At 44.1% G+C, this 14062-nt stretch overlaps 1 protein-coding gene across 3 annotated transcripts in view; it reads right to left on the minus strand.

Annotated features, from left to right (window-relative positions):
- Positions 1–785: 785 nt before the first annotated feature.
- Positions 786–14062, minus strand: part of LOC115200759 (ubiquitin carboxyl-terminal hydrolase 29-like) — a 14095-nt gene continuing 818 nt past the window's right edge. The window contains exons 2-17 of one of the 3 annotated variants that reach the window (XM_029763921.1): positions 8948–9510; positions 8754–8839; positions 8612–8654; positions 8315–8434; positions 8013–8144; positions 4862–5000; positions 4598–4734; positions 2870–2963; positions 2699–2778; positions 2393–2496; positions 2317–2350; positions 2147–2220; positions 1919–1986; positions 1665–1734; positions 1454–1592; positions 786–1241 (exon numbers count right to left, since the gene is read on the minus strand). In XM_029763921.1, the coding sequence (XP_029619781.1) occupies positions 1205–1241; positions 1454–1592; positions 1665–1734; positions 1919–1986; positions 2147–2220; positions 2317–2350; positions 2393–2496; positions 2699–2778; positions 2870–2963; positions 4598–4734; positions 4862–5000; positions 8013–8144; positions 8315–8434; positions 8612–8654; positions 8754–8839; positions 8948–9510 (1920 nt within the window). In that variant the 3' untranslated portion in view covers positions 786–1204. Of the gene's footprint in view, positions 1735–1918; positions 1987–2146; positions 2221–2316; positions 2351–2392; positions 2497–2698; positions 2779–2869; positions 2964–4597; positions 4735–4861; positions 5001–8012; positions 8145–8314; positions 8435–8611; positions 8655–8753; positions 8840–8947; positions 9511–14062 lie in introns of all 3 variants that reach the window. The other 2 variants (XM_029763917.1, XM_029763924.1) reach the window with 2 other exon arrangements.

The following is a 14062-nucleotide window of genomic DNA, read 5'->3' on the forward strand; positions in this document are numbered from 1 at the left end:
GAACTCCTTGGCCTGAATGCCAAGCGTCTCATCTGGAGGAAACCTGGCACCATTTCTACGGTGAAGTATGGTGGTGGCAGCATCATGCTGTGGGGATGTTTTTCAGCAGCAGGGACTGGGAGACTAGTCAGAATCGAGGGAAAGATGAACGGCACAAAGTACAGAGAGATGCTTGATGAAAACCAACTCCAGAGCGTTCAGGATCTCAGACTGGGGCGAAGGGGTCAACTTCCAACAAGACAACGGCCATAAGCACACAGCCAAGACAACGCAGGGGTGGCTTGGGGACAAGTCTCTGAGTGGCCCAGCCAGAGCCCAGACTTTAACCTGATTGAACATCTCTGGAGACCTTAAAATAGCTGTGCAGCGATTCTCCCCATCCAACCTGACAGAGCTTGAGAGGATCTGCAGAGAAGAATGGGAGAAACTCCCCAAATACAGGTGTGCTAAGCTTGTAGCGTCATACCCAAGAAGACTCGAGGGTGTAATCGCTGCCAAAGGTGCTTCAACAAAGTACTGAGTAAAGGGTCTGAATACTTATGTAAATGTGATAGTTAAGCTTTTTGTTTTCTTTATAAATTTGCAAAAAATTCTAAAAACCTGTTTTTGCTGTCATTATGGAGTAGATTGATGAGAAGAAAAACAATTTAATCCATTTTAGAATAAGGCTGTAACTTCACAAAATGTGGAAAAAGTCAAGGGGTCTGAATACTTTCTGAATGCACTGTAGGTACAGTTATGAACTACCATGTACAGTAAAGGAAAATGAATTGCACTAGGTAGGTGAGATGTTTTATATTTATATAATTGTAAACATACAGTGGATAGCCTACAGTGGTGTAGGCTGTTTCTTCTGGTGGTCTAGGGCAGCCTGATGTCCTGGTGTTGTCTAGAGCAGACTGATGTCCTGGTGGTCTGATGGTGTTCTAAGGCAGCTTGATGGTAGTCTAGGGCAGCTTGATGGTGGTCTAGGGCAGCTTGATGGTGGTCTAGGGCAGCTTGATGGTGGTCTAGGGCAGCTTGATGGTGGTCTAGGGCAGCATGATGGTGGTCTAGGGCAGCTTGATGGTGGTCTAGGGCATCCTAATGGTGGTCTAGGGCATCCTAATTCGATGAATCTGATGTTTCTTGGTGTGCGGTAGGTGCTACTCCAGGTGGTCCCTGAGCGCTGTGCCCCTAACGATGGGTTCTCCTGGTGCTTCTCCTAGTATTGAGGGGCCTGGTCTCCTTCACCTGGTCCACTACAATGAGAAATGACAGGGAGATCTTACATGTACATACAATGTCTGGAAAATAACACATACAGAGGGATTACAGGTTAAAGGGATAACTCTTAATGCGTGGTCAATTAATCATCTTTCTAGCTTTGAACAATTTTTTTTTCTTGATGACTCATTGTCGTGATTGACTCCATTTGTGGCATTCTTCTCAAATGTGTGGGCTAGAGCCTTACCTGCAGACATAGAACAGGATGTAGGCAGTCTGTGCCGTTGCCCTCAGCACAGTGGCCTCATCTGTCCTCAAGACATGTGAGTCATCCAGGCAGAGCCACCCACTGCCACGGCTGTCCAAAACATCACTGATGTAGTGGCCTAGGGAACAAGGGAAACAGAATAGGGTGTACATTAAGCTTTCAGAATTGTGTGTGCGTGCGTGCATTTTACCTGTACACATGTTGTCTCCCAGATGTGAGATCACACTTGACAATTTGTAGATATTGTCTGGCTGGTGTCTCTGTAAGGAAACACATTTAATAATAGGATTGTTATTTTGTCTACAGGATAGGGGTGCCTTCTATAACTGCCTTATCTTGATCCGCCCACTATCTCAACTGGATGGAATTATCTGTTATCTATTTCTCTCTCTCTTTCTCTCTCTCTCTCTATTTCTCTCTCTCTCTCCCTCTCTCTCTCCTCACCACAGCGGCTGCCTGCTGCTCTTTCTCACTGTCAGCTGGTTTCTCTAGCTGGTCAGAGGAATTTGAAGCTGGTGAGGGTATATCAAATATAGTGTAAATGCAAACCAGAAAGTGAAGTGGAAACCTATCAATAAATATACTCTTAACTTCAGCTTCTGACTTGCTTTCCTCAATAGTCCTGTTTCATGAGAGGCTGTTCTGCATGATGTCAGTAACACAATGTCCTACCTGGTCTATCAAGGGTGCCTTTCGGGGAGTTTGCAGGTGTGTTGTCCATGTTATTTTTCCCCATGGAGCTTGCCCTGTGTAAATTGATGGCATTGAAAATAAATATCTAGTGTGTGAAAATCATGGTGTGTGTTGGCTACCCAATGTGCCCAAACAGAGTCTAAACCAACCTGGCTCCATGCTGGACAGGGGCTGTCGCCCCACATACGGCTGGGAGGGTCAGTTCTGCAGGGGCTGTCGCCCCACATACGGCTGGGAGGGTCAGTTCTGCAGGGATGGATATGGGATCATCCACCTTCTCTGGCTCCCAGTTGCCTGCAGTAAACCGCTTGATATGAAGCATTAGGACCCTGCTCAGAGACAGACAGGCATTCACACACACAGACAGACGGACAGACGGGCAGAGGCAGGCAGGCATTCACATACACAGACGACCAGGCAGGCATTCACACAGACAAAGGCATCAGTCTTGTAGTCAAATCAATAACCCAGTTTGGTGAGTTAGATCAGGACTGTCAATTGTAATCTGAGATGATGATGGGGGGGACTCACCGGGGCAGCGTGAGGAAGTGCCTAGTCACAGATGCCATGCTGCCTGAGCACACCCTGCATGCACACTCTAACGCAGATGGCTAGGTAACAAAGCATAGCAATACAATTATGACATTAATGATAGTGTTCCTTGACATACTCACTAACTCTTGGTTGAAGCTAAGTGCTGACCTTAAAGTAGAGGTCCAGGCTGTGTGTCAGGTCTTGGCTCAGGTTCAGTGACAGGTGATTGTAATCCTCCTGACCATACACTATAACTCCACAGCTTCAGAGGTACGGAGAGAAATGCATCAGCTCTCCAACACAAACCTTTTGATCCCTCTACACACTAACTATCTTAACTTAAGCGTCTCATCCCGTTAGCGGGATCATTTTCCAGCGAAAACTCCTAGCGACATTAGCATAACGAAATTCAATATTTTTTTTTCTTTCAAATATAGGACTGTCTCATTTCGTTTTATAGTTCCACCTCTCTTGAATCGACCCTCGTTGTCCGATTTCAAAAAGGTTTTACAGGAAAAGCACAATATTAGATTATGTTAGAGGAGTACATGGTAAAAGTAGCATCATATGAATTTTCCGACCAAGCACATGCATCACATATAACCAAAAAACAGCTAAATGCAGCACTAACCTTTTACAAACTTCATCAGATGACACACCTAGGACATCATGTTACACACAGCATGCAATCTTTTGTTCAATAAAGGTCATATTTCTATATAAAAACAGCATTTTACATCGGCACCTGACGTTGACTAACTATTTTCCCATAAAATGCGTCCCGGGAAACAGTGCTACAAATTTATAAATTACTATTCGAAAACGATTTTTTTTTTTTACATTGTCATTCTAAGATTTATATATGAATATCTCTTGAAAACACCCGTCATAACAGATTTTAAATGAACTTTACAGGGTAATCACACTGAGATAAAAGGGGATGCGATACTCAGAAAATGAGCTAGAAAGCCTAGCTCGTCGCCATCTTGGAACAATCGCACATCACATCTGATCTTGTATAATATTGCCAATAATCCCTCACCTTTAGTTGTCTTCATCAGAAAGCACTTCCAGGAATCCCAGGTCCACGACAAATGTATTTTCGGTCGAAAAAGTCCATCCTTTATGTTCCATTAGCTTGATGTTGTTAGCGCGTCCGAAGGCTGTAACCAAAGGTTGATACGGGCGCGGGACTTGGCTAATGAAAAATGACTATTTTCCCTTCTTTAGGTTCGTTCAAACATGTCAAACGTTGTATAACATTAATCTTCAGGGCCTGTTTCAACAAGAGAGCCAATAAGATTCGAGTGGGACGATTTCATTGTGTTTCAAAACGTTTCCAAAGGTGGGGGCAGACACGGCCGCCGACGTCACAATGCTGATGGCCCTACTACTGTGACCAATTGCCTCATCGTCTCCTACACTGAGTTTCGACAGCAGAAGCCTCAAAACACTTTGTAAAGACTGGGGACATCTAGTGGAAGCACTGGAAAGTGCTCAATTATCATTTTTTCACGTTGTGAATTACAGGGAAGGCTGTGAAGTCGAGTCCACAATTCAGAATCCCACTTCCTGGTTCAATCGGTCTCGGGGTTTTGACTGCCATACGAGTTCTGTTATACTCACAGACACCATTCAAACTGTTTTAGAAACTTTAGGGTGTTTTCTATCCATATAAAATAAGTATATGCATGTCCTAGCTTCTGAGTTTGATTAGTAGGCCGTTGAAAATGGGAACGAATTTTTTCCAAAATGCGCTGTGGCGCCCCCAGTGGTAGGATACACGCAAGAGGTTAATGCTTTACCTCTGTATCCTGCATGTTATGCTGACATTAAACCTCCTCACAAATGTGATGAAGACATCAAGGTACACCATATACAAATGACAGCTGTTACCTGGTGCAGGTACGGAAAGTCTTCAGCTTGAATTCTAACTGCTTCACGGGGCAGGTGTATGGCTCTGGGGAGCCCTTTAATGCCATACCCTCCTCCTTCAGCTGAAAGAGGAGGAGCAACACACATTCATGGGCATCCTAAGAGAAGAATGGGAAAGAAACAGAAAATACATCAACAACTACAACTGAAACAGAGCTAAGGAAAAAGATGGTCACGTGTCCCAGGTTTATTGTTAAGTGAGTCTTTTAGCATATAATATCTTACCTGTTCACCGTCGTCCTCATAGTCCTCATTGACAACGGAGAGACAGCGCTTGACTGTTTGAAGGATTTTCATCTTTTCCTTTTTCTTAGCATTGATAGTGCCTCCAGAAAGCCTTGCCTGATGTAACTCGGCAAAGCAGCTGTGGAGGGAGACAAAGAGCATGCATTCAGGTTTCACTCTCTCACTTTGGCCACAGATTAGCTCTGTGCTTCTACTTTAGCCTCTGATCAAATATGATTCAACTGATTCCTGATTGTGACAGGAAATCATCTCTGGTGTTAATCAGTAGCTGAGTTGGGTGTGGTTTTATCTTAAAAATCATATGAGGCACTAAGAGTGTACAAAAGACAGTATACATACATATATACATACATACATACATACAGTACACTGAACAAAAATATAAATGCAACATGTGAAGTGTTGGTCCCATGTTTCATGAGCTGAAATAAAAGATCACAGAAAAGTTCCATATGTACAAAAAGCTTATTTTTCTCAAATTCTGTGCACAAATTTGTTAACATCCCTGTTAGTGAGCATTTATCCTTTGCCAAGATAATCCATCCACCTGACAGGTGGTATATCAAGAAGCTGATTAAACAGCATGATCATCACACAGGTACACAGGTAAACCTTGTGCTGAGGACAATAAAAGGCCACTCTAAAATGTGCAGTTTTGTTACACAACACAATACCACAGATGTCACAGGTTTTGAGGGAGTGTGCAATTGGCATGCTGACAGCAGGAATGTCCACCAGAGCTGTTGCCAGAGAATTGAATGTTAATTTCTATACCATAAGCCATCTCCAACATTGTTTTAGAGAATTTGGCAGTACGTCCAACCGGCCTCCCAACCGCAGACCACGTGTAACCACACAAGCCCAGGACCTCCACATCCAGCTTCTTCACCTGCGGCATCGTCTGAGGGGGTGCTGAGGAGTATTTCTGTCTGTAATAAAGCCCTTTTGTGGGGGAAATCTCATTCTGATCGACTGGACCTAACTCCCCAGTGGGTGGGCCTACGCCTTCCCAGCCCCACCCATGGCTGTGCCCTTGCTCAGTCGTGAAATCCATAGATTATGGCCTAATGAATTTATTTCAATAGACTCATTTCCTTATATGAATTGTAACAGAGTCAAATATTTGAAATTGTTGCATGTTGCATTTATATACACTGCTCAAAAAAATAAAGGGAACACTAAAATAACACATCCTAGATCTGAATGAATGAAATACTTTTATCTTTACATAGTTGAATGTGCTGACAACAAAATCACACAAAAATAATCAATGGAAATCCAATTTATCAACCCATGGAGGTCTGGATTTGGAGTCACACTCAAAATGAAAGTGGAAAACCACACTACAGGCTGATCCAACTTTGATGTAATGTCCTTAAAACAAGTCAAAATGAGGCTCAGTAGTGTGTGTGGCCTCCATGTGCCTGTATGACCTCCCTACAACGCCTGGGCATGCTCCTGATGAGGTGGCGGATGGTCTCCTGAGGGATGTCCTCCCAGACCTGGACTAAAGCATCCGCCTACTCCTGGACAGTCTGTGGTGCAATGTGGCGTTGGTGGATGGAGCGAGACATGATGTCCCAGATGTGCTCAATTGGATTCAGGTCTGGGGAACGGGCGGGCCAGTCCATAGCATCAATGCTTTCCTCTTGTAGGAACTGCTGACACACTCCAGCCACATGAGGTCTAGCATTGTCTTGCATTAGGAGGAACCCAGGGCCAACCGCACCAGCATATGGTCTCACAAGGGGTCTGAGGATCTCATCTCGGTACCTAATGGCAGTCAGGCTACCTCTGGCGAGCACATGGAGGGCTGTGCGGCCCCCCAAAGAAATGCCACCCCACACCATGACTGACCCACCGCCAAACCGGTCATGCTGGAGGATGTTGCAGGCAGTAGAACGTTCTCCACGGCGTCTCCAGACTCTGTCACGTCTGTCACATGTGCTCAGTGTGAACCTGCATTCATCTGTGAAGAGCACAGGGCGCCAGTGGCGAATTTGCCAATCTTGGTGTTCTCTGGCAAATGCCAAACGACCTGCACGGTGTTGGGCTGTAAGCACAACCCCCACCTGTGGACGTCGGGCCCTCATACCACCCTCATGGAGTCTGTTTCTGACCGTTTTGAGCAGACACATGCACATTTGTGGCCTCCTGGAGGTAATTTTGCTGGGCTCTGGCAGTGCTCCTCCTGCTCCTCCTTGCACAAAGGCGGAGGTAGCGGTCCTGCTGCTGGGTTGTTGCCCTCTTACGGCCTCCTCCATGTCTCCTGATGTACTGGCCTGTCTCCTGGTAGCGCCTCCACACTACGCTGACAGACACAGCAAACCTTCTTGCCACAGCTCGCATTGATGCGCCATCCTGGATGAGCTGCACTACCTGAGCCACTTGTGTGGGTTGTAGACTCCGTCTCATGCTACCACTAGAGTGAAAGCACCGCCAGCATTCAAAAGTGACCAAAACATCAGCCAGGAAGCATAGGAACTGAGAAGTGGTCTGTGGTTACCACCTGCAGAACCACTCCTTTATTGGGGGTGTCTTGCTAATTGCCTATAATTTCCACCTGTTGTCTATTCCATTTGCACAACAGCATGTGAAATTTATTGTCAATCAGTGTTGCTTCCTAAGTGGACAGTTTGATTTCACAGAAGTGTGATTGACTTGGAGTTACATTGTGTTGTTTAAGTGTTCCCTTTATTTTTTGGAGCAGTATATTTGTTTAGTATACATAGATACATAGATACATACATACATACATACATACATACATACATACATACATACATACATACATACATACATACATACATACATACATACATACATACATACATACATACATACATACATACTGTACATACATACCACAGGAGGTTGATGGCACCTTAATTGGTAATGGCTGGAGCGGAATCAGTGGAATGCTATCAAATACATCAAACATATGGTTTCTATGTGTTTGATGCCATTCCATTTGCTCCATTACAGACATCATTACGAGCCGTTCTCCCCTCAGCAGCCTCCACTGACACATACATTGAGGCGGGACTTGTGTACTGTAACTATAAGCGTCTAGATGGGTGGGTCAGTGTGTGTACAGGTGGGACAGGAGAGTGAAAGCGAGGCTGTATACCATAGCAGTTTAGAGGAGGGGGAGGAACTCCAAGTGTCCTGCTGTCTCAGGATGTCTCTGCAAAATGCTGGCAGCCCCAGCAGGCACTGCAGAGCAGAGTTCATGAAGCAGGTGTTGCCAATATTAGGCAACCTGTGGGAAAGAAGCCATCAGTTACACACTAATATCTGAACAGTGGACCAAAGGTAAACTAATGAATGGATTTGTAAGGCATGAACGCAAGATAACTCTGAATACTACACAGAATTATTTAAAACAAAAAGCAGAGCTCAGAGATAAGAGTAGGTGTGTGTGTGTTTTACCCGAGGAGCTTGGTGTTGTCTTCGCCCTCGCCTGTGCAGCTCTGCTCCCCCAGCTGGGTGCTACTCTTGCTGAACAGGTTTGGGAGGCGAGCCATGGCTTCCCGAGGCCTGACCAATGGCCTGGAGGAAGAGAGACTGGTTAGAGGCCTCAGTAGCAGTAGCTCCACACCAATCGGTCTGTTTGAACACTGTTTTAATGTACAAGCATACAGATATTCCTTACCATGTCATGGTGTGAGTGACCACTCTTATGTAGAGTCGAGTGAGATGAAGGTGGCTATTGTCTACAGTACTTACCTCTCCAATGAGACAGAGGAATCCCTCAGGTCAATGGAGGCCTCTGCAGAGAGAGACCGAGAGACGGACAGCGGTAAGAAAGAAGCTTTGTCAAAGATGAATTGAGAAAAATAGCACCAACATATGGCACCCGTTTACAGACCTGCGATGCCAGCAAATCGGGGTACCGTTCTCTTTGTCTGTGGAACAACTGCCCCCATCTCTTTGACCTCAGAGCTTATAAGATCTCTGTAAAGACACACAGACATATGCATTAGGTTAGCTATATTATATTGGCTTTTTCATTTCAATTCAATGGTGTTGGTTGGCATGAAATTTGATATCAGGCTGCAGTACCTGGCAGTCTCACTGTCTTTGTTGGTCTCTCCACGGTGGTCCAGGGGGTTTGGAGAGGAGGACTGGGGGGCAGGGGAGGAGACGTGGGTTGTGGAGGAAGGGCAGGCAGGACTGGGGGGAGTGGCAGAGGAGGATGACTGAGTTGAGACAGCCAGGGAAACAGAGGAAGCACTAAAAGGGGAGGAGGTCTGTGATCCTTCCTCTGAAGAAGAAGAAGAGACAGATGACAGGTGGAGAGAGGAGAGGGAAGAGAGGCTGAAGAACTTGGAGAGAGTGGAAGGGGATCTGGCAGGGGATCCAGGGGGTGAGGGGGATGCAGTGCCGATTGGTGTTCGGCCAGACAAGGGGTCGAGGGGTGTCAGAGATGTTGTAGACGGTTTCAAATGGAAAGAAGAGACAAAGGAAGAATCAAGTTGGTGGTGATCCTTTACGTTCTTCTTCTCCCGGTTTTTCCAAACTGACGCAGTTACCATGCTGGCATCCAATGACGTCAGTTTGGGTGGGATTGGGAACGGCGATGGACAGCGGCTCCCAATCCCGAGGCGAACTCTGCACTTCTTTTTCTGTTTGGAGAAACATTATATAGCTAATATAGTACATAACAAATCAAATAAAAAGATCTTACTTGCTTCACAACATTCCTTGTTATATTTGAACTAGCAGCAAAGGTCACACCCAAACCACATGATCTGACCATAAAATAAAGAACTTGTCGCCCAATCATATTGAATTCTGTATCATAGGCTAACAAATAGCAAAAATACATGTTTATAAAAATAAAACCATTGTAACCATACAGTTATACCCTCTGTCCCAAATCCTGCCATATGGGACACATAAATAGACAATGAAACAACTAGGAATAGCTGAAAAGAATAGAATATACTCTAAATTGTAACAGAATTAGATCAATTCTAGCCCAGACTAAACATATACCTTTTTACAGCAACACAAACATCCCATTTCAGTGTATTTGTAGACTATGCCTTATTTTGCAGAACATCAAAATATGTTGCCTATTTAACATTGTGATGTCATAAACCAAATTATGATGCGCTTGACTACGCGTTACCAGCGTAAATAGCCAACAAATCACACAAACCAAAATGTTGAAAAATAATTTACAAAATGAATTGATCGTGTATTCAGAGTTATTCCTATTTCATAAAATATACAAAATAACTAGGTTCTTGCCAATAAACCTGTTTTTTTATTGAGGAAACATTGTCTTCTCTTTCTCCCATGCTCCCTGGGTCACTGACGCGTGATTGTATGGGATATAGTAAGAGCCTAGGAAATTCGAAGTACTGTCTATCAGAATCAAAATAACTCTTATTGCCCAAGTGGCCTACATTCACACATTCACAGAATTTGACTCGGTGAATTGGTGCTGCCAGCAATAGACAAATGTAAAGACACATTTACAGCCTATACAATATACAGTAAACATAAAACATATTTATTAGCTTCTATCTTCTTAAAATACTTTAGAGTAATATTTTATTATGGAAAGTAAAATGCCTATTTCACTTCAGTTGACGATGATCTGATACTGTTGGCATGTGGACTAATATGTTGTTGAGTTGTGTTCTTACACTGGTACAGTCATGCCCTATGAGAGATGTATGACTGCGCATGTGCGAAAATAAATAAAGTGCATTTTCCCCCGTTCTGGTTAAAACACCAATGATGAACATGTGTGTTTATTCCTCCGTTAAGTAAACCGGTGTTCCTGTCCTGAAGATGTCAGCACCAACAGGTTATGGGCCCAGGAGGGAACATGGAAGCCGATGGAATAGATTATATTTCGACGGAGATGAAAAAAACTACGAGTTATGGGAGACAAAGTTTTTGGGGCACTTGCGTTTGCTTGGGCTAAAGGCCGCCATATTGAGCGTGGATGAAGATGAAGAAGACAGAGAGAATAAGAAGCCTATGCAGAATTGATACAGGTTTTGAATGATAAAAGCCTTTCCCTGATAATGAGAGAAGCAGCAGATGATGGGAGAAAAGCGTTGAAGATATTGAGGGAACATTATGCAGGTAAAGGGAAGCCACGTGTGATTAGCCTCTACACTGAACTAACTTCTCTTCAGAAAGCCGCTGACGAAAGTGTTACGGACTATATTATTCGTGCTGAGACGGCTATTACAGCACTGAGAAATGCTGAAGAGACTTTAAGTGACGGGCTGTTGATTGCAATGATTCTGAAAGGTTTGCCCGAATCATTTAAGCCGTTTGCCATCCACATAACGCAGAGTGATGAGCCGACAACTTTTGGCAAGTTCAAAACCAAGTTGAGGAGCTATGAAAGCACCGAGAAGTTTAGCGCCATTTCCACTGACGACAACGTGATGAAGGCAAGTAACATTAAAGTTAGCTGGCCAAGAGGGAGAGATAAAGGGACCGAGATAACCTGCTTCAACTGTGGCCAGAAAGGGCACAAGGCCCGGGAATGTACCGTTACTGGAGAGCGCAAAGAACGGAGACAGTGGTGTAGTTTTTGCAAGAGCTCCACTCATACTGACGCAAATTGCAGACGAAAAAGAAGAGACAATGTGAAACAAGCAACAATGCTGAATGCCACACATTTGCATTCAGAATAAGTGACTGTCAGGTTAGTGGACTGAAACAGAAAGGGCTGATGGTTGATACGGGAGCAACGTCACATATAGTCACGGACATTGTGGAAGTTTAAGGAGTTTGACGAGACTTTCAAACCGGAAAAACATTCCGTGGAGCTGGCTGACGGAACAAGAACGAATGGGTGTCGCGGAGAGGACAGGTGCAGCGGGGGGTTTACCTGAGAGACAACACGGGTCGTCGGGTAAAAACAACGCTGACGAAGGCGCTGTACGTGCCGTCGTTTCCACAGGACATTTTCTCTGTTAAAGCAGCGACAGCCAACGGAGCTTCAGTCAACTTTCGACAGGGGTGTAACAAGCTCATCCCACAAGAACGGTACCACTTTGACATCGAGGAGTACGATAGACTTTACTATCTTAACCTGTAAGTGATGAAAATGATGATGGATGTCATGGGTGCTAGATATTCACACATGGCACAAAATGTTGGCCACTGTAATTTTGAGGATGTGTCAAAGTTAGAAATGTGACAGAGTGAAATGAAAATCACAGGTAAGATTGAAAATCTACCCTCAACTGTGAACTCTGCATCCAGGGAAATTTGTTCAGAGCAGGAAACACGAGAGCCTTGCTGAAAGGCAAAAAAAAAGCGGGCTGCTTGCACGGCTTGTTGCCACCCACTTCGATTTGGCATGGCCCATATGAGGCCAGAGGCGACAAGATGGTTCCAGATATACTCTAAGCATTTACGGATGAGTATTCAGGGGCCGGTTCTTTGTGTATCTCTCCTCCAACAAGCAAGCCAGCTGATACTGTAACAAGCTACTGAGAAGGTTTACTGCTGATGTGGCCCCCTTATGGGAAAATAAAGTGCTGTCAGGTCAGATAATGGCACAGAGTTCACAGCCAAAGAGTTCCAGTCACTGCCTCAGTAAGAACGCATAAGACATGAAACTTCAGCCCCTTTCACCACCCATCAAAATGGGGCCGCTGAGAGAAATTGGAGAACACTGTTCGAAATGGCAAGATGCATGCTACTTGAAAGCAACCAACCAAAGAACTTGTGGACATATGCTGTAATGACTGCTGCAGTAATTCGCAATAGGTGTTACAATAAGCGTGTAGGACAGACCCCACACTACATGTTTACTGGGAGAAAGCCTGATCTTTCAAAGATGAAAGAATTTGGATCTGTTTGCTATGCATATAGACAGAACAAGAAAAAGTTAGACTCAAGATGTGAAAAGGGTATTTTTGTTGGGTATGATAAAAATAGTCCAGCATACCTAGTCTACCCAGACACTGGGAAAGTTCTTAAAAACAGATTAGTCAAGTGTATTACAAAAGGTGTAGTCGAACACCAAACTCAGACAGATTTGGAAATCAGTGATGATCTTCATGGGGAGAGATTTGAAAACCCCATGCCGAAAGCCAAGATGGCAGATCAAAACTCAGAAGACACACAAGATGTGCAAATTGAGACTTCAGATGGTCAGAGTCCACGCTATCCAGAGAGAGTGAGGAAGAAACCCCAGTACTTAAAAGACTATGAGTGTAAAGTGAAATGTGATGACCAGATACCACCTAGTGTTGACTACTGCTACAGAGTAATGTGCAATGCACCACAAACCTTCAAAGAAGCAATGATTTCACCAAAATCAGAGATTTGGGCTACTGCTATGAAGGAGGAGATGGATTCCCTTAGGGAAAATGATACATTCACATTAACCACACTGCCAGAGGGTAAAAATGCAGTGGGGGGCAGGTGGGTCTATGCGGTCAAAAACAATTCAGATGAGACTGAGACATACAAGGCAAGATATGTTGCAAAGGGGTATAGTCAAGTGGCAGGAATAGACTATAAGGAGACTTTTTCTCCAACTGCAAATATGACATCAGTACGCTGTTTGATGCAGCTAGCAGCTCAGTATGACTTAGAGTTACATCAGATGGATGTCAAAACAGCATATCTACATGCTCCTATTGACTGTGAAGTGTACATGGAGCAACCAGAGGGTTTTGAAGTCAGGTCAGATACAGGTGAGCAACTAGTCTGCAAACTGAACAAGTCACTGTACGGCCTGAAACAGTCAGGAAGGAACTGGAACAAAATGTTGCATGATCACCTTAGTGAAAATGGTTTTACACAGAACCCAGCTGATCACTGTGTTTATAACAAACAAACTGCAACAGAAAGGATCATTTTGATAATTTGGGTCGATGATCTAATTATCGCTGCTAGTGATAGTGACTCACTCACAAGTGTAAAATAAATGTTAAGTGAAAAATTTAAGATGAAATATCTTGGGAGGCTTGGACATTTCCTAGGCATTGATTTTACACAAAGTGAAGGAAAAATAACGATGAACCAAACAAGGTACATAACCAAGATACTGGAAAGGTTTGGTATGTCAGACTGTAAAACAAGGTCAACACCATGTGAACAAAAACTAAACTTTGATGGTGATGGTGAACTTATTGATTCAAAACGGTATCGTGAAGTGATAGGCAGCTTGATATATGTAATGAC

Source organism: Salmo trutta, chromosome 1, assembly GCF_901001165.1.
Source record: "Salmo trutta chromosome 1, fSalTru1.1, whole genome shotgun sequence".
Classification (NCBI taxonomy): domain Eukaryota; kingdom Metazoa; phylum Chordata; class Actinopteri; order Salmoniformes; family Salmonidae; genus Salmo; species Salmo trutta.